This window comes from Nerophis ophidion, linkage group LG09, assembly GCF_033978795.1.
Source record: "Nerophis ophidion isolate RoL-2023_Sa linkage group LG09, RoL_Noph_v1.0, whole genome shotgun sequence".
Classification (NCBI taxonomy): Eukaryota; Metazoa; Chordata; class Actinopteri; order Syngnathiformes; family Syngnathidae; genus Nerophis; species Nerophis ophidion.
In genome coordinates this window covers 60,674,014-60,701,254 of record NC_084619.1, presented here as the reverse complement: position 1 = coordinate 60,701,254, position 27,241 = coordinate 60,674,014, and the positions used below count along the sequence as shown (strand labels likewise).

The 27,241-nt window shown below is 41.5% G+C and overlaps 2 protein-coding genes across 3 annotated transcripts in view; both read right to left on the bottom strand.

The window, feature by feature from the left end:
* Positions 1-1,217: 1,217 nt before the first annotated feature.
* On the bottom strand, positions 1,218-21,747 carry napba (N-ethylmaleimide-sensitive factor attachment protein, beta a). Its single transcript, XM_061911378.1, has 11 exons — positions 21,613-21,747; positions 15,237-15,529; positions 12,034-12,113; positions 7,715-7,831; positions 6,423-6,469; positions 4,596-4,673; positions 4,470-4,525; positions 4,316-4,400; positions 4,113-4,217; positions 1,882-1,950; positions 1,218-1,801 (listed from the first exon to the last, which is right to left on the bottom strand). Exons 2-11 carry the CDS (start codon positions 15,332-15,334, stop codon positions 1,649-1,651), a joined length of 888 nt encoding a protein of 295 aa, XP_061767362.1. The 5' UTR covers positions 15,335-15,529; positions 21,613-21,747; the 3' UTR covers positions 1,218-1,648.
* plcb1 (phospholipase C beta 1) overlaps positions 20,876-27,241 on the bottom strand; it is a 63,732-nt gene continuing 57,366 nt past the window's right edge. For both annotated transcript variants that reach the window (XM_061911377.1, XM_061911376.1), the window contains exon 32: positions 20,876-27,241. In XM_061911377.1, coding sequence (XP_061767361.1) covers positions 27,089-27,241 — 153 coding nt within the window. In that variant the 3' untranslated portion in view covers positions 20,876-27,088.

Here is a 27,241-nt window from a genome sequence, read left to right as displayed (position 1 = left end):
AAATATACTTAAAATATAAACATAGTTTAGTTGGTTAATTAAAAATAAAATAATTTTAAACTATGAATGAATAAAAAAATACATTCTTAAATGTGTAACTGAACATATATATACATATATATATATTATATATGTATTATTAATATTATTATTATTATTAATATATACATATATATATTATTAAACAATAATAAATATATATATATATATATATATATTTTTTTTTTTTAATAGCATTTTTGGCAATCAAAAATATCAATATTGCCCCCGCATATTTTTTAGTATGCGGCCCTTGGTGGAGAATGTTTGGACACCCCTGAACTCAAAATAATGTAGTTTAGTTAGTTAATTAAAAATAAAATAATCCTAACTTATGAATTATTTATTCAAAAAACAACAACTGGTAAATGTGTAACTGAACATGAATATTTTTGTACATTGGAATAAAAAAACTATATATATATATATATATATATATATATATATATATATATATATATAAACAGTATATATATAAAAAACTGTATATATATAAAACAGTATATATATATATATATATATATTCGAGCCTTTTTTCTCGATATAAAATATCAATATGGCCCCCACATATTGATAATGATAAACTAAAATATAATTGAAAAAAAAATTCTTAAATGTGAACATGAATATTTTTGTACATTGGAAAAAAAAAAATAATGATAAATATATATATATATATACTCAGTCATCAACAAGAACGTTTTATGGCAATGTGGGCAATCAAAAATATCAATATTGCCCCCACATATCTTTTAGTATGCGGCCCTTGCTGGAAAATGTTTGGACACCCCTCAACTAAAATATTAGACGCTCTCTAAATAAAAATAAAAATATACTTAAAATATAAACATAGGTTAGTTAGTTCATTAACAATAAAAAAATTCTAACTTATGAATTATAAAAAACAAATAATCTGGTAAACATGTATATTTTTTGTACATTGGAATTAAAACAATACAAAAAATATATATACTTAGTCATCAATAAGACAAAGTTTTTTCTAGCATTTTTTTGTCAATAAAAAATATCTATATGGCCTTCCACTAGGTGGAAAAGGTTTGGACAGCCCTCAAGTAAAGTATCGATATTTTTGGGATTTGAGCGTCGATTAATATTATAGCACAGAGATGGGCGGTATGGTCATCAGAGTACGGATGTGCGGATGGAAGCACAGCGGGGGGGGACAAAGACATGTTTATTATTTCAAGGTGAGTCTTTTACAGATTGCACACAAATGACACAGACTACAGCTTTAGCAAGAAGACAACACAACAACGCCAGCACGCGCATGCACAGACGACGACGCAGCCGCTCGGAGACGAGCTGCTCGCGCTCACTCCGGGCGGAACCAAGGGAGGAGAGCGAGGTTGAAAGACGGGGGGAGGAGCAAGCGTAACAGCGAGGAGCGCAATAAACAATAAATAGTTTCAGTGTGGACAATAAATATATATATTATTCCTCATAATCACACACACACACATTCATACGTGTTGTTACAACAGTGGAACACAAGGGGGCGGTCTAGGTCACATGCAGACTGATATGTTACAAGTTCAACCTCCATCAGGCCATCCGCCGTCTTGTAACCCCCACCGCCCCACCGCCCGCTCTACTTGAGGTCGCCGGCGTCCCCCTGGATGGTCTTCTTGATGCGGAGCAGCATGGTGGTGAGCCACTGGTCCAGGCGGGACACCGAGTCGAAGTCCTTGACGGCCTCGGTGAACGCCTCGCTGTTCTGCTCCTCGTGGGCCTCCAGGAGTTTCTGTGCCAGGAACAAGCGGCGACGCGAAGGTTCAATCTCGACAGCCACGTGCATAAAACCTTTTTTTTTTTTTTTTTTACCTTTAAGAGTTTCAGCTCTCTTGAGTCTGAGAAGGCGGGAAACATCTCCTCGTACTTCTCGATGGCCAACTTTAAGAGAAACACAGGTATTCAGGAGGGGAACAGGGTGTGCAAGGACCGGCCTCGAAGACACCGACAGGACATTTTGGTGGAAAGCAAACGGCTCTCAACGTTGATAAAAATAAAACAGTGTTGTACACTGAAAGCGGGCTCCGAGGAACCAACTAGGGGGCAACTTCTACAGTTATAATCAAATCAAATGAGCTTCATGGCATGGCCTCTTAAGTGAGTGATTATGATCGACGACACCTGTTGACTCCTTAGAGCCCATTTAAATAGGGCTCCTGTGATGCAGTCATTGGACTCGGTTACAAACGCGACAAAGGGAAAGAGAACTGAAAAAATGAATAATTGACTTGAACAAGTCCGGAAAGTCACTTGGAGCCATTTCAAAGCCGCTTAAGGTCCCAAGACAGTTGTTCGTAAGTATAAAGTGCATGGCACAGTTTTGTCACTGCCACGATCAGGAAGAAAACACAAGCTATCACCTGCTGCTGAGAAAAAATTGGTCAGGGTCATCAAGAGTCAGCCGAGAACCACCAAAACGCAGGCCTGCAATGAATTTGAAGCTGCTGGAACACAGGTGACAGTGCCCACAGTCAAGCGTGTTTTGCATCGCCATGGACTGAGAGGCTACCATGCGAGACAGAAGCCCTTAAAGTTTGCTGCTGATCACATGGACGAAGATAAGACTGTGGAGGGAGATGTTGCCAGCGCTGCCTGCAGGAGCAAAGGTCACCACCTCTGTCCATGGTGCTGAGGACAGAGCACCATCAGACGGGGGCGTGGCTGTGCTGACAGTGAGACACAGCTTTATTTCTCATAGAAATATCAACAATTATCGATATTAAACTGCTATAAAAAACACATATATGGTGCTAATCAGGATGAGTGTGGGATGAGCGTCCTCTACGGGCAAGTCAGGAGAGAAGCACGCCAGCGTGGTGCAGAATAATAGTAATGAATAATAATAATAATGACAATAATAATAATAATAATGATAATAATAATAATAATAAATGACAAGCGGTAAAAAACGGATGGATGTATAATGATAATAATAGTAATAATAATGGTTACAATAATAATGATAATAATACTAATAAAAACTATAAGAGTAATAATAATAATACTAATACTAATAACGATAATAATAATAATAATAATAATAATAAAGACAATAATAATAATAGACTAGCGGTAGAAAACGGATGGATGGATAATGATAATAATACTAATAATAACTATAATAGTAATAATAACACAAATAATTATAATAACAATAATAATAATACTAATAATGAAAATAATACCAATAATAACAATAATAATATTGATAATAACAATAATAATAATGATAATAAAAGACAAGTGGTAGAAAAATGGATGGATAACGATATTAATAATTATGATAATAATAATAATAATGATAACATTAATAATAATAACAATAAAAAATAATAGTGATAATAATAACAACAACAATAATAATAATTATAATAATAATAATAATATTAATGATGATGATAATAATAATACCGATATGATAATAGAAATACTATTTATGAAAATTATAATAATGATAATAATAATAATAATGATAATACAGGACAAGCGGTAGAAAATGGATGAATGGATAAAGATAATAATAATGACAATAATAATAATGATAATAACAACAATAATAATAATTATTATGATATTAATGATGATAATAATAATTATAATATAATGATATGGTAACAATAATAATAATTATGTTACTAATAATAATACTAATAACAATAATAATAATAACAATGATAATAAAGGACAAGCGGTAGAAAATGGATGGATAATGATAATAAAAATAATATAAATATTAATAATAATAATAATTATAATGTTAGTAATAACACTAATAGTGAAAATAATAGTAATAATAATAATTATTATCATTAGTCTACTAATAATGATAATAATAATAATCATGATAATAGTTATAATAATAATGATGATAATAATAATAATAGCCTTCCGCCCGAACGCAGCTGAGATAGGCTCCAGAACCCCCCGCTACCCCCAAAGGGACAAGCGGTAGAAAATGGATGGATGTATAATAATAATAATAAAAATAATAATAATAACATTAATAATAATAAAAGAAAATGGAGGAGTGGACATTTCCTGACCTTGGCGTTGAGCTCGTCCACGATGAAGTGACACAGCGACGCCTTGAAGAAGTACTCCTTGGCGTTGTACTTCAGCAGAGGATTGTCCATGGTCCCCATGGCAACCTGCAATGGATTCTTGTCAATCTCTTCCACTTCACCCTTTTTTTAAAAAAAAACCACAACATTTGAGTCCTATTTAGTATTTGCAGGTGAGTACGGACCTGCTCATAGATCTCGATGGCTTTCTGGTACTGTTCCAGCTGGGCGCTGTAGTGGCCCACCTTCAGGAGACACTTGTTGGCCGAGCTGAAACGCACGCACACACAGAGGGTTCAAACCCGCCGGCTCGTGTCCGTGCGCCGCGCCGGAGTCTACCTGTTGGATTCCTCCCCCTTGTAGTAGTCAGCCGCCTGCTCGTAGTGAGCGATGGCCTGGAGGGCGCGAGAGGGAGACGTCAAATACTGAGCTTGGCGAGACGCTGGAGTGTTGTACTCCTTTTACCTTCTCGATGTCTACCAACTCCGACTCGTAAACCTCCGCTATGGTGATGTGGTGCTTTGCTGCGATGGTGAAGCGACCCTAACACACCAGGAGAGGGGACAAGAAGAAGAACATTGTATCCCTGTATCGCACATGATATCACACACAAGTCAACACGCTGCGGGCTCCTTGTATCGCACATCATATCACACACAAGTCAACACGCTGTGGGCCTGCTTCATCACACATGATATCACACACAAGTAAACACGCTGCGGGCTGCTTGTATTGCACATGATATTACACACAAGTCAACCCGCTGTGGGCCTGCTTCATCGCACATGATATCACACACAAGTAAACACGCTGCGGGCTGCTTGTATTGCACATGATATTACACACAAGTCAACCCGCTGTGGGCCTGCTTCATCCCACATGATATCACACACAAGTAAACACGCTGCGGGCTGCTTGTATCGCACATGATATCACACACAAGTCAACACGCTGTGGGCCAGCTCCATTGCACATGATATCACACACAAGTAAACACGCTGCGGGCTCCCTGTATCACACATGATATCACACACAAGTAAACACGCTGCGGGCTCCTTGTATCGCACATGATATCACACACAAGTAAACACGCAGCGGGCTCCTTGTATCGCACATGATATTACACACAAGTAAACACGCTGTGGGCCTGCTTCATCGCACATGATATCACACACAAGTAAACAAACTGCGGGCTCCTTGTATCGCACATGATATCACACACAAGTCAACACGCTGTGGGCTCCTTGTATCGCACATGATATCACACACAAGTAAACACGCTGCGGGCTCCTTGTATCGCACATGATATCACACACAAGTAAACACGCTGTGGGCTGCTTGTATCACACATGATATCACACACAAGTCAACACGCTGTGGGCCTGCTTCATCGCACATGATATCACACACAAGTAAACACGCTGCGGGCTCCTTGTATCGCACATCATATCACACACAAGTCAACACGCTGTGGGCCTGCTTCATCACACATGATATCACACACAAGTCAACACGCTGTGGGCCTGCTTCATCGCACATGATATCACACACAAGTAAACACGCTGCGGGCTGCTTGTATTGCACATGATATTACACACAAGTCAACCCGCTGTGGGCCTGCTTCATTCCACATGATATCACACACAAGTAAACACGCTGCGGGCTGCTTGTATCGCACATTATATCGCACGCAAGTAAACATGCTACAGAACTGCTTGCATCGTACATGATATCGCACACAAGTAAACACGGTGCAGGCCTGCTTCATCGCACATGATATCACACACAAGTACACACGCTGCAGGTCTGCTTGTATCGCACATAATATCACACACAAGTAAACTGCCTGTTGGACTGTTTGTACCGCACATTATATCACACACATTTAAAAACGTGCATTGCACATTATATCACACACATCTAAACACGCTGCTTGTATCGCACATATCACATCACACACAAGTAAACACGAAGCGGGACTGCTTGTATTGCCCATGATATCACACACAAGTAAACCGCTGAAGGACTGCTTGTATCACAAATGATATCACACACAAGTAAACACAATGCAGGCCTGCTTCATCGCAAATGATATCACCCACAGGTCAACACACTACAGGACTGCCTGTATCTGACATTTTACATGCAAACACATGTTTAATTTTGCTGATATCAAACCGATATCAATATCGGATTGGTCGACCCTTACTAACAACTTTGTGCAATATCAACAAGTACTGTATATAAGAAACTAGTCATGATACAGGTACGCCTGCAGGGGGCGGGGCTTACCATGTCGGTGTAGATGTCGATGGCCTGATTTAGACAGTTGATGGCCTCTGTCAGGACACACACACACACACACACACACACCGGTTATCATTTGGAATGGGGACCAAGTTGTTGTTCAGTACTTGTGGGGACCACCCTTTCTACAGGTTGTGGAGGCATAAAAAAATAGGTAAAATGGCCACTGCCCAGTTAGCTCATACACGTCTTTAAATCTCTGGATTGATGAAGTAATGTGCTGATCATACTTACTGGGGACCATGGGGAAAAAGAGTTAATATGGTTCACGGGGACCCAATTTAAATCATTTTGCATAATTCACACACATTTGTACGTGACTACTGAGGACCTCTTAAAAAAAAAAAAAACAAGTTTACACTCAAACTAACCAGTAAACATGTTTTATGGGCCAAAGCTTAAAAATCACTTAGGCATCTTCAGAATGGATCTGACTATCATTTAAAAAGGTTTCCCTTTATGGCAGTGGTCCCCAACCACCGGGCTCGCTTGGTACCGGGCCACAGAATAATTTTTTATAATTTTTTATTTTTTTAATTTAATTTTTTTTTTTAATCAAATCAACATAAAAAACACAAGATACACTTACAATTAGTGAACTAACCCAAACCAGCCCGACGGGCCGCGGGACAAATTATCAAGCGCTGACCGGTCCATCCATCCATCCATTTTCTACCGCTTATTCCCTTTCGGGGTCGCGGGGGGCGCTGGCGCCTATCTCAGCTACAATCGGGCGGAAGGCAGGGTACACCCTGGACAAGTCGCCACCTCATCGCAGGGCCAACACAGATAGACAGACAATATTCACACTCACATTCACACACTAGGGCCAATTTAGTGTTGCCAATCAACCTATCCCCAGGTGCATGTCTTTGGAAGTGGGAGGAAGCCGGAGTACCCGGAGGGAACCCACGCAGTCACGGGGAGAACATGCAAACTCCACACAGAAAGATCCCGAGCCTGGATTTGAACCCAGGACTGCAGGAACTTCGTATTGTGAGGCAGACGCACTAACCCCTCTGCCACCGTGAAGCTGGGGACCACTGCTTTAGGGGACCTGTTTTTTGGTCCCCATACCGTCAGAAGTCCCCTTAAGGTGTGTAAACAGAGCGATGTCCCCATTAAGTCAGCATTGCCAGAATACACACACACACACACGCACGCACGCACACACACACACACACACGCGCACACACGCACACACACACATAAAAGAGTGTTTGCATAAAAAAAAGAAAGCAAATGTAAGTGCAAAGAGTGAAGAAGGATGATGTCACCTTGCGGGTCGGCCTTCTTGTACGCGTTGCCTGCATCCACGAAGCTGGTGGCAGAGTCCAGTTTGTTCTGAAGCTGCATGTGGAGCCGGGCCGCCTGGCAGAATGCGTTCCCGGCAGCTACACACACACATACACATACACACATGCAAACATGATGTTGATTAGTTTTGCCGCACACAAAGCGCTGCTCAGGACTGCATTGCTGCAAGTGTAGTCAGTCTTATTCTGCGTTGTGTTGTTTTTTTAAATAAAAGACAATTCACCATGCCGTCGTTTCACCATTTATTGGTGACCTGTGTTAGAAACACAAAACACACACACACGCAGGTCTTAAACTTTCTGGCGGACTGATTGCTGCTCCTTACAACTCAAAAGTCAGACGCATGAGGAAGTAAAGAAACAAAAAAACAGGGAAGACACTTCCTGCGCCGGACATCCGGTTCTTCAAAAATAAAAGTGATACTTCAAAATAAAATATAACACCCTGTCTAGTTCATAATATAGCGCAACAACTCCAAAAACATGCACCTGGGGATAGGTTGATTGGCAACACTAAATTGACCCTAGTGTGTGAATGTGAGTGTGAATGTTGTCTGTCTATCTGTGTTGGCCCTGTGATGAGGGGGCGACTTGTCCAGGGTGTACGCCGCCTTCCGCCCGAATGCAGCTGAGATAGGCTCCAGCATCCCCCGCGACTCCGAACGGGACAAGTGGTAGAAAATAGATAGATGGAACATCACACTATTACACAAGTAAAGAGCATCTTTAACAGACCTACGTTCACATACTCCTCGCAAGGATTTGAGATATAATCGTTGGATTGCTGGAGGAGCTCAAGCATCACGAGTGCAGTCCTCACAATTAAACCTAAGGTGTAGCTTTATCGCCCTCTGCTGGTCAAATTCAGCACTAAATGTATTTAACGGTTTTGATCAGCAGAGTTTAAAAGCCAAAAACAACACGACCAGGAATACAAAAGACATCAAAGTCAGCAGTTTCATTGCATCCATACTTTGTTGTCCAGTCGGCGTTAAAGGTATGATTTTTGGCGATTTATTGTGATTTTCTTTAAGGGTCAATAGTGCATACTTGCCAACCCGAAATTCAGCGCCTCTCCCGAAAACCTCCCGGGACAAATTTTCTCCCGAAAATCTCCCAAAATTCAGGCCACGCCCCTCCAGCTCCATGCGGACCCGAGTGACGTGTCGACAGCCTGCTTTCACGTCCGCTTTCCCACAATTTAAACAGAGTGCCTGCCTATTGACGTTATAACTGCAGAATGATCGAGGGCGAGTTCTTGGTTTCTTATGTGTTGTGGGTTTATTGTTAGGCAGTTTCATTAACGTCCTCCCAGCGCGGTAACAACACACAACAACAGCAGTCACGTTTTCGTCTACCGTTAAGCAGTTAGTCTGCCGTAAACAGCAATGTTGTGACACTCTTAAACCGGACAATACTGCCATCTACTGTGCATGCATATGTGACAATAACATCTACGGCTTTTAGAGCAGTGGTTCTCAACCTTTTTTCAGAGATGTACCTCCTGTTAGCATTTTTTTAACTCAAGTATCCCCTAACCAGAGCAAAGCATTTTTGGTTGAAAAAAAAAAGATAAAGAAGTAAAATACAGCACTATGTCATCAGTTTCTGATTTATAAAATTGCATGACAGTGCAAAATATTGGTCATTTGTATTGGTCTTTCTTGATTTCTACACATACTGCGATAAGGTGGCGATTTGTCCAGGGTGTACACCGCCTTCCACCCGATTGTAGCTGAGATAGGCACCAGCGCACCCCGCGACCCCACAGGGAATAAGCGGTAGGAAATGGATGGATGGATAGCTGTAAATATACTGCTCCCCTCTTAACCACACCCTCAACCACGCCACTCGCTCAACCCCCGACCACGCCCCCCACCCTCCCCATCTTCCGAAATCGGAGGTCTCAAGGTTGGCAAGTATGCAACAGTGCCATCTTCTTGCAATCACCAACTGCTGCTTCATTGTGACAGATGCTTCGCTGTTGCCCCCTGCTGGGTGGCGGGAGTACTGCATACATGAGCAACCCTCGTTGGAATGGTTTCGTCAAGCCTTTTTTGGGTGATGGACGGGGGGCCAGATTAAAAGCTTTGGTGTGTCAGATTTAGCCCGCGAGCCCCCGGTTTAATAGACATATACACACCTGTATGTGTGTGTATATGTATAAATATATATATATATATATATATATGTATATATATATATATATTTATTTATTTTCTATTTTTTTCCCGTCAATGACTATCTTAACGATTAGTCGGATAATAAAGCGTACACATATTTAATGGTTCAAATTTTTCCATCGACTTCTAAATGCGTCTTAAGTTATTTTAGGCATGTGCTTACTAACAACAAAGACGACTAATTCATTCATAAACATTTATTCATACTGTAACTGTGCTGCTCATTTTGCTGTGACAAAAATTAAAATGACTATTAAAATGTTTCCATTAAAAGGAGAAGGAAGGCAAACTGCTAAAAAAAAAAAAAAAAAAAAAAAAAAAATTAACCTTGTTTATGCATTTAAAAATCAGTTAAAATAGCAGCAAATGAAAACAACTAAACACAAAATCTGTCAGACTTGCCACTGACAGTTTGTTTGTGTTTTAATTTTCCTCTGTGTGTGTTTAGTATTTCCTGATTGTAGTTCCCGTCAGCGTTCTTATTTTGTCTGTTTCCTGTTTTTTTCCCTGTGCGCTGTTTTCCCTCGGATGCGGCTGATTGGCACCTGGCCACACCTGGTGTCAATCAGCCCGCTTCAATTTGAGCCTGTTTTTGTCCTCCAGTCAGCTGCTGGATTATTGTCATGTCGATGTCGCTCTTATCGTTGCTACCTGTCGTGTTTTGTCAACGCAGCGTTGCAGTAAGCTTTATTTGATTGCAGTTTTTACCTTACTGCCTTTTGTTCCCTGCTTCCAAATTTGTTTTCTCGTGTCTATTTTTATTTCCTGCTCCAGACCTGCTAGCTTCCACGCTAGGCCCTTTTGTTCTTGCTAGCTTCCATGCTAAGCTCCGTTTATTTTCTAGTTCCCATGTTAGCTCTCTTTGTGTTAGTACCCTTTTGTTTGTTTTAGTTCTAATATTTTGATTAAATCATGTTTTCTCCCTCCATGCCTGCCTCCTTCTCTGCATCTTGGGGTCCGTCAACAACTAACTCTGACAAAATCAAACTTTCTCTAAAAGAAAAGCATTTTGTGATGTTTAAAAAAAAATGCACACTGGTATATTGATTACTTTTGACAGTTTTAGCACTCTAATATTTTTGATAAATTCTTACAATATTGGCTATTTAATAGATTGTATGTTTAATCTAATGATACCTCACCATCAGTTTGTGTGTGTGTTCTTGTATTTCTACCCTTCTTGAGATACCAACGAGGAAAAGTAGCTTCCATATGAGGAGGCGTGAACAAGTTAGGACATAAATCAAGGTTCCAATACGGAAAAGCATTGCATCTAATAGAAAATGTCTCATTTGCACCCCTGGTGATGAAATCTACCAAAATTAGGGTAGGAGGGTTTTTTCAAATTTACTGTGTGTCGGTTTCAAAAGTGCTCCCCCTCTGGCCAACATATGAAATAACAAGTGTGTGTAAGAAATTGAAATGCACCCTCTTTAGCCAAAATTAATTAAAAATAATAATAAATTAAATTAAAAAAAAAATATATATTTATATATATATATTAATACATTTTGGTTATGTATATATATATTTTTTTAAATTAATTTTGGCCATATATAGGGTCAAACTCGCTTCCCAAAATAATTAGCGCATACTTAGTATTACCGCCTGGTCAAACTTATGACGTCACAAGTGGCACTTCCCATGTCATCATTTTCAAAATGGAGGAGGCTGATTTCAATACCGGCAATTTGAAATCGCATAAAGGGAAGAAGATTAAGAGCTATTCAGTAGGATTTAAGGTCCATGCTTACATCACACTCCAATTTTTACTGCATACCTTTGGTAAGTGCCGGAGTGAGAAGGGGTTTTAAAATAATTAGCGCATGCTTACTTTTACCGCATGCCTTTGGTAAGCGCAGGAGTGAGAAGAGGTTTTAAATTAATCAGCGCCCAGACGGCAATTCAAAGAAATACAGTATATACTTATAGCTTACATTTTTTTCATATTTGCATAGTATGTATATATCATTAATATTGTAAATACACTTCTTTATACATCTAGAAAGGGTGGTCCTAAAGAGGGAGGCATTTTTCTCAGGTCTCAAGAAGGTACGAAATCCAAAAATGTGTGTGTGTGTGTGTGTGTGTTCTAACCGCTCCAGTTCTTGGCCATCTTGAACATGTTGGCTGCTCTGGCGTACATCTCGCAGGCGTCCTCCACCTTGTGGTTGCCACTGCAACACACGTACAAAAACACTCATTGGACGGCTGCTGACAGTCGCGCTCTTATTTTGAAATTGAGACAGACGTCATCCGCTCACGTCCAAAAGTAGGCTGCAGCAGAAGAAAACAGATGTGACCCGCAAAAACCTCATTCAGTATTTAGGTTCAAATCTTGTTATGGGTCACAGACTATTTCTAGTCTCGCACCCATCACTGCTAATCATGCTTTTGTCTCCCTGTTAGAATCATTTGTTGAAGAGGTTCATTTAGCCTACTGAGGTGTATTTATAAATGGTTGATTTATATAAAATTTACCTTACAAGCCTATATAAATCAAACATTTATAAATGTTAGAATAATTGTTTCTAAATTTATCATAAAAATCTTTGTATTACATTGTGTTCCTGACAAGAAGACAAAATGCTGTCTTAGTAACAAACCAAGAAGAACACTTGTAAAATTCCACTGGGACTTCAAAGCGGACCGATGGCAGGATCTGCCCAACTTCCACAAGAACTCTTTTTGAAATATTTTACAAACTCATTTTGAACTATTTTACGGACTCTCTTTGAACTATTTTATGGGACTCTTTTTGAACTATTTGACAAACTCTTTTCGAACTGTTCGGTAACCGAAGGCAACGCTGTTTACGACCCACTTCCCTCAGGAAGCAGCTGTGGGAAGGAGGGGGGAGAAAGTCAAATAAAGAAGGAAGAGTACAATCTTTTGGCAGAACGTGGTGCAGGACTGTACAGAGAGTACAGTGGCCATGTCTCTCCTCGGATCTGAATCCAAATTTAATTCTGTCTGTGTTTGATTCTTGGCCTTTTGTCTTGTTTAATAGATGTCATCAGTGTTTGAACCTGACACTCCCTCTCTGTCTTATGGTGGTCAAGTCTGGGGATGAACAACATTTAATATTTATACATTGACACCTTAGCCTCTTTCATTTTCACTCCTTAATCAATAACATTTTCTACAGTTTTGTCCTTAAGACTTTCCCCATTTTTCCAAACTTGCCGACTGACAGCTTTAGATGTTTTTTTTTCGACACCACTTCCAACTTCAAAAAGATCAATTACACGTATTTACAATCACATTTTTCATTCACGCCCTGAATCTCTGATTTCACCATGGCGACTTAGGAGTGACTTTGTCCGAGGAAATAGATTTTTGTTAAATAAAAAAAATAGTTTTGTTCAGAAAGACAAATAAAAGCTCCAGTTTGAAAAAACTGGGATTGTCTGTTAATTATTCAATTTCAAAGGAGTCATATTATGATTATTTTCTACATGTAAACAGTTCCTTGTGGTCTACATAACATGTAATAGTGGTTCTTTGCTCAAAATCTTGCAAATATTATGTTTTACAGACCATCTTCAAGCTGCTTTCTGACCGTCTCGGGTCGCAGGGGCAGCAGCCTAAGCAGAGAAGCCCAGACTTACCTCTCCCCAGCCACTTCGTCCAGCTCCTCCCGGGGGATCCTGAGGCCTTCCCAGGCCAGCCGGGAGACATAGTCTTCCCCGGGGCCTCCTACCGGTCGGACGTACCCAAAACCCCTCCCTAGGGAGGCGTTCTGGTTTCATCCTGACCAGATGCCCGAACTAAATATATTCATCCCATCTTTAAAAAAAGTTCAAAATCCATATTAGTTTTTCACAAAAAGCTGCTTCCCACCAAACCCACGCAAAGATGACTTTTCAGTGATATAAACATAAAAAGGTGTGTTGCATTTAGGGTGGGGCGGGGGCCCCAGAATCTGGTGCTAGGTACGCCCCTGCAGGAGATGTCATTTTAAAAAGTGGCACCCCAATTTTATGACTTGAGGGACCCCATTTTGAAAATTACTAGCACCAACACCGATTGTGGTATCAATCGGGATTGGAAGAAATTCCTAGCGGCAACATCGATTGTGATATCAATCGGGATCAGATGAAATTCCTAGCGCCAACACCGGTTGTGACATCAATCGGGATCGGACGAAATTCCTAGCGCCAACACCGATTGTGAAATCAATCGGGATCGGATGAAATTCCTAGCGCCAACACCGATTTGGATATCAATCATTCCTAGCGCCAACACTGATTGTGATATCAATCGGGATCGGACGAAATTCCTAGCGCTAACTGATTGTGATATCAATCGGGATCGGACGAAATTCCGAGCTCCAACATCGATTGTGATATCAGTCGGGATCGGACAAAATTCCTAGCGCCAAAACCAATTGTGATATCAAACAGGATCGGACAAAATTCCTAGCGCCACCATCGATTGTGATATCAATCGGGATAAAAAAATGAACTGGTGTTTTTCTATACAAGTACAAGTACAACCCATATATTTATCTTTTTTTTTTTTTTTGGCATGTCACCCAGCCCTGGTTCTAAATATGTTCAGCCATCCATCTTCTCCTGCTTATTCGAGGTCAGGTCACGGGGGCAGCAGCCTAAGCAGGGAAGCCCAGACTTCCCTCTCCCGAGCCACTTCGTCCAGCTCCTCCCGGGGGATCCCGAGACGTTCCCAAGCCAGCCGGGACACATAGTCTTCCCAATGTGTCCTGGGTCTTCCATGTGGCCTCCTGCTGGTCGGACGCGCCCTAAACACCTCCCTAGGGAGATGTACGGGTGGCATCCTGACAAGATGCCCGAAACAAATATATCCATCCCATCTTTAAAAAAGTCCAAAATCCATATTAGTTTTTCACAAAAAGCTGCTTCCCACCAAACCTTGCAAATAAGACTTTTCAGTGCATGTAAACATAATAAAGCGTGTTGCATTTAGGGTGGGGCGGGGGCCCTAGAATTTGGTGCTAGATACGCCCCTGCAGGAGATGTCATTTTAAATGCTTTTTTTTTTTTTCTAGCGCAATGCCAGTGAGGCTCTCCCCGCCCCTCTGCGTCGCCAGGCCGGCCTCGCATGCACCCACGTCCCGCATGGAGGCAGAGAAGGGCCGTGGGCTACGTCTAATAATAATAATGTTTGCTGGCGAGAACCGCGCCAACGACGCAATGTCACCGCGCCAGACGTTGATCACGTGACGACGGGTCCGCTGATCAAAGATCCTTAATTGTTGCATCGTCGTGCTAAAGCATCCCCTCCATCCACCCCAACAACACACACGCAGGATCATTTACCCGAACATTCCGCCGAGGAAGGATCCCGAGGCTTTGACCTTCTTGTCGGCTTCGGCCATCAGCTGCATGGCCTCCTTCTCTTTGCCCGTGTTGTCCATGACGGCGGGAAGGTTTGCTGCTGTTGGCGGGAAGAGGAAGGCCGCGCGCCGGAGTTCCGCAGTGGATGCAGAGGATGGCGGGAGAATGGCGGGAGGATGGCGGGAGACTAGGCGAGTGCAACGGTGCTGATGCTGACACCAAGCTAGCGCAGTTCTTCGTCGTCCTCTATGAGGGCGGCGACTCACGCTCGCCACCTGCTGGACACAAAGTTAGTGGCGGAGTAAACACTGAGACTTTGCAGCAATTTTATTTTCTTCTATCTTTTTTGTCATTTGTTATTTTGAATGATTCACCTTTTTTAAATTGTACAGCGCTTTGAAAAAAGTTTGTTAATGCTGTTATATGAGTAAGGTGACTTTGGAAATATAAATTTATATGAAATATGTATAAACATGTGCGTTTGAATAAAAATGAAAATGTATTTCAGTAGTTTCCGTCGAAAGTTATCGATACATCTATACATCTATATATACATACGTATATATATATATATATATATATATATATATATATATATATATATATATATATATCTCCTCTCTGAGCTGCAACCTTATCGTGGTAGAGGAGTTTGCGTGTCCCAATGATCCTAGGAGCTATGTTGTCCGGGGGCATAAAGCCCCCTGGTAGGGTCTCCCAAGGCAAACAGGTTCTAGGTGAGGGATCAGACAAAGAGCAGCTCGAAGACCTTTATGAAGAAGAAAAATCATGGACCCAGATTTCCCTCGCCCGGACGCGGGTCACCGGGGTCCCCCTCTGGAGCCAGGCCCGGAGGTGGGGCACGATGGCGAGGGCCTGGTGGCCGGGCCTGTTCCCATGGGGCCCGGCCGGGCACAGCCCGAAGAGGCAACGTGGGTCCCCCCTCCAATGGGCTCACCACCCATAGCAGGGGCCATAGAGGTCGGGTGCATTGTGAGCTGGGCAACAGTCGAAGGCAGGGCACTTGGCGGTCCGATCCTCGGCTACAGAAGCTAGCTCTTGGGACGTGGAACGTCACGTCACTGGGGGGGAAAGAGCCTGAGCTAGTGCGCGAAGTCGAGAAATTCCGGCTGGATATAGTCGGACTCACTTCGACGCACAGCAAGGGCTCTGGAACCACTTCTCTCGAGAGGGATTGGACCCTCTTCCACTCTGGCGTTGCCGGCAGTGAGAGGCGACGGGCTGGGGTGGCAATTCTTGTTTCTCCCCGGCTCAAAGCCTGTACGTTGGAGTTCAACCCGGTGGACGAAAGGGTAGCCTCCCTCCGCCTTCGGGTGGGGGGACGGGTCCTGACTGTTGTTTGTGCTTATGCACCAAACAGCAGTTCAGAGCACCCACCCTTTTTGGGAACACTCGAGGGAGTACTGGAAAGTGCTCCCCCGGGTGATTCCCTTGTCCTACTGGGAGACTTCAACGCTCACGTTGGCAACGACAGTGAAACCTGGAGAGGCGTGATTGGGAAGAATGGCCCCCCGGATCTGAACCCGAGTGGTGTTTTGTTATTGGACTTTTGTGCTCGTCACAGTTTGTCCATAACAAACACCATGTTCAAACATAAGGGTGTCCATATGTGCACTTGGCACCAGGACACCCTAGGCCGCAGTTCCATGATCGACTTTGTAATTGTGTCATCGGATTTGCGGCCTCATGTTTTGGACACTCGGGTGAAGAGAGGGGCGGAGCTTTCTACCGATCACCACCTGGTGGTGAGTTGGCTGCGATGGTGGGGGAGGATGCCGGACAGACCTGGGAGGCCCAAACGCATTGTGAGGGTCTGCTGGGAACGTCTGGCAGAGTCTCCTGTCAGACAAAGTTTCAATTCCCACCTCCGGAAGAACTTTGAACATGTCACGAGGGAGGTGCTGGACATTGAGTCCGAGTGGACCATGTTCCGCACCTCTATTGTCGAGGCGGCAGATCGGAGCTGTGGCCGCAAGGTAGTTGGTGCCTGTCGTGGCGGCAATCCTAAAACCCCTTGGTGGACACCAGCGGTGAGGGATGCCGTCAAGGTGAAGAAGGAGTCCTATCGGGTCCTTTTGGCTCATAGGACTCCGGAGGCAGTGGACGGGTACCGACAGGCCAAGCGGTGTGCAGCTTCAGTGGTCGCGTAGGCAAAAACTCAGACATGGGAGGAGTTTGGGAAAGCCATGGAAATCGACTTCCGGACGGCTTCGAAGCGATTCTGGACCACCGTCCGCCGCCTCAGGAAGGGGAAGCAGTGCACTATCAACACCGTGTATGGTGCGGATGGTGTTCTGCTGACCTCAACTGCGGATGTTGTGGATAGGTGGAAGGAATACTTCGAAGACCTCCTCAATCCCACCAACACGTCTTCCTATGAGGAAGCAGTGCCTGGGGAATCTGTGGTGGACTCTCCTATTTCTGGGGCTGAGGTCGCTGAGGTAGTTAAAAAGCTCCTCGGTGGCAAGGCCCCAGGGGTGGACGAGACCCGCCCGGAGTTCCTTAAGGCTCTGGATGCTGTGGGGCTGTCTTGGTTGACAAGACTTTGCAGCATCGCGTGGACATCGGGGGCGGTACCTCTGGATTGGCAGACCGGGGTGGTGGTTCCTCTCTTTAAGAAGGGGGACCGGAGGGTGTGTTCCAACTATCGTGGGATCACACTCCTCAGCCTTCCCGGTAAGGTTTATTCAGGTGTACTGGAGAGGAGGCTACGTCGGATAGTCGAACCTCGGATTCAGGAGGAACAGTGTGGTTTTCGTCCTGGTCGTGGAACTGTGGACCAGCTCTATACTCTCGGCAGGGTTCTTGAGGGTGCATGGGAGTTTGCCCAACCAGTCTACATGTGCTTTGTGGACTTGGAGAAGGCCTTCGACCGTGTCCCTCGGGAAGTCCTGTGGGGAGTGCTCAGAGAGTATGGGGTCTCGGACTGTCTTATTGTGGCGGTCCGTTCCCTGTACGATCAGTGCCAGAGCTTGGTCCGCATTGCCGGCAGTAAGTCGAACACATTTCCAGTGAGGGTTGGACTCCGCCAAGGCTGTCCTTTGTCACCGATTCTGTTCATAACTTTTATGGACAGAATTTCTAGGCGCAGTCAAGGCGTTGAGGGGTTCCGGTTTGGTGGCCGTGGGATTAGGTCTCTGCTTTTTGCAAATGATGTGGTCCTGATGGCTTCATCTGGCCGGGATCTTCAGCTCTCGCTGGATCGGTTCGCAGCCGAGTGTGAAGCGACCGGAATGAGAATCAGCACCTCCAAGTCCGAGTCCATGGTTCTCGCCCGGAAAAGGGTGGAATGCCATCTCCGGGTTGAGGAGGAGACCCTGCCCCAAGTGGAGGAGTTCAAGTACCTAGGAGTCTTGTTCACGAGTGAGGGAAGAGTGGATTGTGAGATCGACAGGCGGATCGGTGGGGCGTCTTCAGTAATGCGGACGTTGTACCGATCCGTTGCGGTGAAGAAGGAGCTGAGCCGGAAGGCAAAGCTCTCAATTTACCGGTCGATCTACGTTCCCATCCTCACCTATGGTCATGAGCTTTGGGTCATGACCGAAAGGATAAAATCACGGGTACAAGTGGCCGAAATGAGTTTCCTCCGCCGTGTGGCGGGTCTCTCCCTTAGAGATAGGGTGAGAAGCTCTGCAATCCGGGAGCAACTCAAAGTAAAGCCGCTGTTCCTTCACATCGAGAGGAGCCAGATGAGGTGGTTCGGGCATCTGGTCAGGATGGCACCCGAACGCCTCCCTAGGGAGGTGTTTAGGGCACGTCCAACCGGTAGGAGGCCACGGGGAAGACCCAGGACACGTTGGGAAGACTATGTCTCCCGGCTGGCCTGGGAACGCCTCGGGATCCCCCGGGAAGAGCTAGACGAAGTGGCTGGGGAGAGGGAAGTCTGGGCTTCCCTGCTTAGGCTGTTGCCCCCGCGACCCGACCTCGGATAAGCGGAAGATGATGGATGGATGGATGGATATATATATATATATATATATATACATATACAAATATATATATACAGACATATATATACATATAAATATATACGTATATACATACACATATAAATATATACATACATACATATATAAATGCATATATATACATATATACATACATATAAATATATACATACATATATACATATATGTACGTATATATGTATATAAACATACATACATGTATATATATGTACATATATATACATGTATATAGATATAAATATATACATGTATACATATATATACATACATATATACATATGTATATACATATATGTACGTATATATATATGTATATATACATACATACATATATATAGGTATATATGTACATATATAGATATAATTATATACATGTATACATATATTTATATGTATATATACATGTATACATGTATATAGATATAAATATATACATATATACATATTTATATATATATATATATACATTTATACACATATGTATGTATATATATACACATATATGTATATATATTTATATACATACATATATACATACATGTATATACATATAAATATATACATCCATCCATCCATTTCTACCGCTTATTCCCTTAAGGGTCGCGGGGGGCGCTGGTGCCTGTCTCAGCTACAATCATACGTAGTTATGTATATATACATATATACATGTATATATATATATATATATATACATGTATATACATATATTCGTATATACGTATATATTAGGGCTGCAAATCTTTGGGTGTCCCAGTCTGCTGACATGCTAGCAGAGTAGTAGATTTAAAAAAAAAAAAGCTTTTATAATTATAAAGGACAATGTTTTATCAACTGATTGCAATAATGTAAATTTGTTTTAACTATTAAACGAAGCAAAAATAGGACTTATTGTGTCTTTGTGAAAATATTGGACACAGTGTGTTGTCAAGCTTATGAGATGCGATGCAAGTGTAAGCCACTGTGACACTATTGTTCTTTTTCTTATTTTTATAAATGTCTAATGATAATGTCAATGAGGGATTTTTAATCACTGCTATGCTGAAATTATAACTAATATTGATACTGTTGTTGATCATTTTCATTTTTGTTTCACTACTTTTGGTTTGTTCTGTGTTATGTTTGTGTCTCCTCTCAATTGCTCTGTTTATTGCAGTTCTGAGTGTTGCTGGGTCAGGTTTGGTTTTGGAATTGGATTGCATTGTTATGGTATTGCTGTGTAGTGGTTTGTTGGATAGATTAAAAAAAAAAGAAATCGATTTAAAAAAAAAAAGAGAATCGATTCTGAATTGCACAACATGAGAATCGCAATTCAAATTTGAACCGATTTTTTCCCACACCCCTAATAAATATATACATATACATACATATATACATATGTATATGCATATATGTACGTATATATACATATATACATACATGTATGTGTATATATATACATATATATGCATATATTTATATGTATATATACATATATATGCATATATACATATACAGTGGGGCAAAAAAGTATTTAGTCAACCACCGATTGTGCAGGTTCTCCCACTTAAAATGATGACAGAGGTCTGTAATTTTCATCATAAGTACACTTCAACTGTGAGAGACAGAATGTGAAAAAAAATCCAGCAATTCATATTGTAGGAATTTTTAAGAATTTATTTGTAAATTATGGTGGAAAATAAGTATTTGGTCAACCATTCAAATATCTCACTGATGAAAGGAGGTTTTGGCTCAAAATCTCACGATACATGGCCCCATTCATTCTTTCCTTAACACAGATAAATTGTCCTGTCCCCTTAGCAGAAAAACAGCCCCAAAGCATGATGTTTCCACCCCCATGCTTTACAGTAAGTGTGGTGTTCTTGGGATACAACTCAGTATTCTTCTTCCTCCAAACACGACGAGTTGAGTTTTTACCAAAATGGATAAATGGATGATACAGCAGAGGATTGGGAGAATGTCATGTGGTCAGACGAAACCAAAATACAACTTTTTGGTATAAACTCAACTCGTCGTGAATGGGTAAATGTGGAAGTAGTGTCAAAGCGCTTTGAGTACCTTGAAGGTAGAAAAGCGCTATACGAGTACAACCCATTTATCATTATTATTCAACATTGAGGTCAGTTGATGTTGTTGGTTGGTGAGGCCTTCTGAGACATTTGTGATTAAGGGCTATATAAACACAATTATCTTTGACAGATATTTACAAAGAATGTCTAATTAAAAATGATAATTCCACAATATGAAATCAAAGGAATATGGAAACCCATTTTTTTTCCCAATCCAAACATTTTAATAGTGCTCTGAGTGGTCTTCCACAAAACAAAAGCATGCTCAGTGCAGTGGACAAAGGGTCTTTTCAATGACGTTACCTGGACGTGAGCGGTGAATATGTCCCCACAGTTGAAAAAATTTCCCTGCAAAACTTGCTCGCTGAACGCAGCTCAGGTCACGACATACAAAGAGCTCTTTTCCTTACAAAAACAAAAAAAGGGGGAATAAGTGCTTTGCGCAAACACACCATGCAGAGAGAGACCCTTCCGGCTGCTACCAGTGAGACCACTCCCGTCAGCAGTTTTTTGGAAGTCAAAACCACGTTTTAATCGTGAGGCTAACAGTCGAAATAACCATTATTTTTTGGAAAAACCTTGTTGGAAAGTAAAGAAAACCACACCAAAGTGCATCGTTAAAGTCACTCCATGCATTAGGGACGTCGTTAAAAAAAAAGAGCCACGTTTATCTCAGTCAATGCGTCCAGTTTAGAGAAGGTGAAATCTGCATTCTCCTCCCCTTGTCCATGGAGGAGGAGAGGACCTCTTTAAACTGTCCGCAGTCATTCCCAACCTGGAACTCTCTTGACCAAATGATCGTTAACGAAGAGGCAAGGCTGAGTTCTCCAAAGCAACCGTGCGCCAACCACGCCAAGTATGGATCCTCTCATGGGACAAAATTAAATATGAGATCAAATGGAAATGTGTCGGTAATTATTCATGATTGGAATTAAATGCATGAATGTGTCAAAAATGTATTTAATGAAAAAGTACATGTAATTATTCAATACATGTATTACTTAATAATTAATTATAAATATTTCATCCTTTCATGAACATATAGGTCAACAATTCATAAATGTATTCTTCAAAGTCTATTTTTTATTTAATCATTTATTTATTGATCATTTAACTGGATTTAAAATGTTAGATTTGGATCTAGAGTTGAACGTTTGTTCATATTTGTGACGCTCGGCTGGCATTGTGGTGCGGGTTTGTTCTCTCGAGGAAGCAGTCGGATATGGACACTGCGTGAAGGCAGGAATGATGATTTATTTAACACTACAAAAACAGACTACGAACAGAAAACATTTGCACAAGGCACTAAAGACGAAAAAAAGAGAACTAGCATGGGAGCTAGAAGGAACTAAAAGGGAAACAAACAGAGGAATAGCGTGGAAACTAACAAATACAAAAAGTTTTTTACCACAATCGGGGATAGTGACGTCACCTGTTGCATCGGACAGCAAACTAGACTGCGAGAGCGAATGAACAAAAAGGGCAGGCTTAAATAAAGGAGATAATCACAGAGCAGGTGTGCGTGACAAACAAGATGCAGGTGAAACTAACGCGTGGCTATGGCAACGGAAACAAACAGGAAGTGCCACCAGGAACTAAGGAAGACAAAAACCAAACAGGATGTGATATACAAACAGAACAAAAGCAGAATATGTCATGATCCGAGTTGCGGATCATGGCAAGATTAGGTCAACATTTAAATTTGAAACTTCACATTTATATTTGTATTTAACATTTAAATTTAGTTGATAATATTTAGATCAGGGGTCTCAAACTCAATTTGCCTGGGGGCCACTGGATGCAGATTCTGGGTGAGGCCCGGCCGCAAGAAAAGATTTCTTTAAAAAAATATTTTTATATGTCTTTATTTTTATTTTCAACACAAAAATCAAATCAAAATATAAATGAACAAAATGAGAATCAAGAAATGTGAGGCATTGCAAATAAAAACAAAAACAAATAACAAATATCGGTTTGAATTGGTCAAGGTTATCGGGGGACTGTTATTATTGATGGACAGGTGTCGCGGTGTGACTGCAGCCAGGCACGTTAGAAAACCCTTGTCTCCATGGCAACGTCTCTGTCGCTTTCACTCATTTGCCGCTTTTCCACTAACGCGGGGGTAGGCAACCAAGAACGTTGAAAGAGCCATTTTGGACCCAAATCACACAACGCTGTCAAACGCCATTCATATAAAACTCGCGGGTTTTGGACCCAAATCACACAACGCTGTCAAACGCCATTCATATAAAACTCGCGGGTTTTGGACCCAAATCACACAACGCTGTCAAACGCCATTCATATAAAACTCGCGGGGCGCACTAACATTAGACTCTCAGATTAAGGTGGGGGCCGCAAAATAACGTCTGTCGGGCCGCAATTGGCCCGCGGGTCGCGTGTCTGAGACCCCTGATTTAGATACTTACTGATCATTAGACTGGATTCAAAATTTCACATTTTGATTTAGATATACTGCGAGGGGGTGGCTACTTGTCCAGGATGTACTCCACCTTCCGCCCGAATGCAGCCAAGATAGGCTCCAGCGACCCCCCCGCAACCCCAAATGGGACAAGCGGTAGAAATGGATGGATGGATTTAGATATAACATTTTCTTTTCTTTCTTAATGATTGTCACACACACACTATGTGTGGTGAAATTTGTGTTCTGCATTTGACCCATCACCCTTGATCACCCCTGGGAGGTGAGGGGAGCAGTGAGCAGCAGCGCTGGTCACGCCCGGGAATCAGTTCTGGTGATTTAACCCCCAATTCCAACCCTTGATGCTGCGTGCCAAGCAGAGAGGTAACGGGTCCCATTTTTTTATAGTCTTTGGTATGACTCAGCCGGGGTTTGAACTCACGACCCACCCATCTCAGGGCGGACATTGAATGATTACTTAAATGTGTCGTCAATTAAGCGTGATTGTTGACCATTGAACTGGATCTAAACGTTTACATTTTGACTTTGATATAACTTTTGGATTTAATATTGAAATTTATGTTGAGTAATTTATATTTAGTCAACCATTTAGATTTAAAATGTAGCATTTAGGTAATAACCCATCCATCCATCCATTTTCTACCGCTTGTCCCTTTTGGGGTCGCGGGGGGTGCTGGAGCCTATATCAGCTGCGTTTGTAACATTTAGATATTTATTGATTTCATTATTTTCCAATGTAATTAATTATTTCAAGATTTAATTATGCGTGTCAGTGCTTCATGAATGTATTTGAGCTGTTAAAGTCAGTGGGCGGGGCTAACAGTTATCTCGTCCAATGATTTGGACGTCCTTGCAAGCATGGCTACTGTATACTCCTACTTTTGAAAGTAGAGGAACTTATTACAGTTGTCTGAGTTATTTCTACACTTCCCCACCAAGATATCGACCAGGGCTCCTCTTCTGGTCACAAGTGGAAGTGCAGGGTAATCAATCAGGCGTTCGGACCCGCCTACTGACACACACCTTTATCAAATTATTAAATACACCATTAAGTCATTAAATAAATAATTAACCTGTAAAACCACAAAATCAGGGAACAGATAATTGCATTCAAAAGTATTTAACTAATTAATATTAAATTAATTAAATATTGAATAATTTAAAAATAAATAACATTTTGAATTGTTGAAATAATGAAATGTACTTTTACACTAAATAAATGACACATTCATGTATTTAATTCCACTAATAGTTCATTAATGACACATTTAAAGACCGGTGTATTTATTTAATTTTGTCCCATTTGGTCCTCCATGTCAAAGGTCCATTTTGTAGGCTTTTAGTGAAGAAAAAAATTAAATATTGTTTGGAAGTAGGAAGGCTGAAAAGTTCAATATGCAAGAAAGTTCTATTAATAAGACAACAAAACGGGCTAATAACAGCAGCTAACGTTGGCTAGCATGCTACATGAGAATGGTTGGATTAGAAGTCAAACAAGCAAATGAACGTAATAAATGTTGCGGTACGTCAGAGTGCATGCTTGATGAAATCTAACGTGTTCTGTTCTTCATCGATAACAGTCTCAACTCATCCGTGGCAGCGTCTACTTCCTGATGCAGTCATTACTTCCTGTGAAACTTCCTGTTTAAGTGTTAACTTTCTCTGTAAATTCCTGTTTCAGTGTTTTCTTCCAGTGTAACTTCCTGTTTCAGTGTTTACTTCCTGTTTAACTTCCTGTTTCAGTGTTTACTTCCTGTTTCAGTGTTTACTTCCTGTGTAACTTCCTGTTTCAGTGTTAACTTCCTGTTTAACTTCCTGTTTCAGTGTTTACTTCCTGTTTCAGTGTTACTTACTATGTAACTTCCTGTTTCAGTGTTTAATTCGTGTGTAACTTCCTGTTTCAGTGTTAACTTCCTGTTTCAGTTTTTACTTCCTGTTTCAGTGTTTACTTCCAGTGTAACTTCCTGTTTCAGTGTTTAATTTGTGTGTAACTTCCTGTTTCAGTGTTTACTTCCTGCTTAACTTCCTGTTTCAGTGTTTACTTCCTGTTTCAGTGTTTACTTCCTGCGTAACTTCCCTTTTCAGTGTTTAATTTGTGTGTAACTTCCTGCTTCAGTGTTTACTTCCTCTGTAAATTCCTGTTTCAGGGTTTACTTCTTGCGTGACTTAATTTGTGTATAACTTCCTGTTTCAGTGTTTACTTCCTGTTTAACTTCCTGTTTCAGTGTTTACTCCCTGTTTCAGTGTTTACTTCCTGTGTGACTTCCCTTTTCAGTGTTTAATTCGTGTGTAACTTCCTGTTTCAGTGTTAATTTCCTGTTTAACTTCCGGTTTCAGTGTTTACTTCCTGTTTCAGTGTTTACTTCCAGTGTAACTTCCTGTTTCAGTGTTTAATTTGTGTGTAACTTTCTGTTTCAGTGTTTACATCCATTGTAACTAGCTGTTTTAGTGTCTACTTCCTGTGTAACTTCCTGCTTCAGTGTTTACTTCCTCTGTAACTTCCTATTTCAGTGTTTAATTCGTATGTACCTTCCTGTTTCAGTGTTTACATCCATTGTAACTAGCTGTTTTAGTGTCTACTTCCTGTGTAACTTCCTGCTTCAGTGTTTACTTCCTCTGTAAATTCCTGTTTCAGGGTTTACTTCTTGCGTGACTTCCTGTTCAAGTGTTTTACATCCTGTGTAACTTGCTGTTTCAGTGTTTACTTCCTGTGTAACTTCCTGTTTCAGTGTCTACTTCCTGTTTCAGTGTCTACTTCCTGTGTAACTTCTGGTTTCAGTGTTTACTTTCTGTTTCAGTGTTTACTTCCTGTTTCAGGGTTTACTTTCTGTTTCAGTGTTTGTTTCCTGTGTAACTTCTTGTTTCAGAGTTTACTTCCTGTGTAACTTGCTGTTTCAGTGTTTACTTGCTGTTTCAGTGTTTATTTCATGTATAACTTCCTGTTTCAGTGTTTATTTCATGTATAACTTCCTGTTTCAGTGTTTACTTCCTGTTTCAGTGTTTATTTCATGTATAACTTCCTGTTTCAGTGTTTACGTCCTGTGTAACTTCCTATTTCATTTTTCACTTTCTGTGTAATTTGCTGTTTCAGTGTTTACTTCCTGTTTCAGTGTTTACTTCCTGTATAAATTCCTGTTTCAGTGTTTACTTCCTGTGTAACTTGCTGTTTCAGTGTTTACTTCCTGGGTAACTTCCTTTTTTCAGTGTTTACTGCCTATGTAACTTCCTGTCATAGTTTCTACATTCTGTGTAACTTTCTGTTGCAGTGTCTATTTCCTGTGTAACTTCCTGTTGCTGTGTCTACTTCCTGTGTAACTTCCTGTTGGGACACTTCCTTCCTCAGTCGTCCTCGGACAAGACGTCGGTCGGGGTCGACGGCCGAGACTTGCTCCCACTTCTGACCTCTGACCTCCCGTCCCGCAGGAAGTCTTCGATCTCACCCGGCAAACGCTGGAACTTCTCCTCGAACTCGGCCTCGATGGCGGCGTGCAG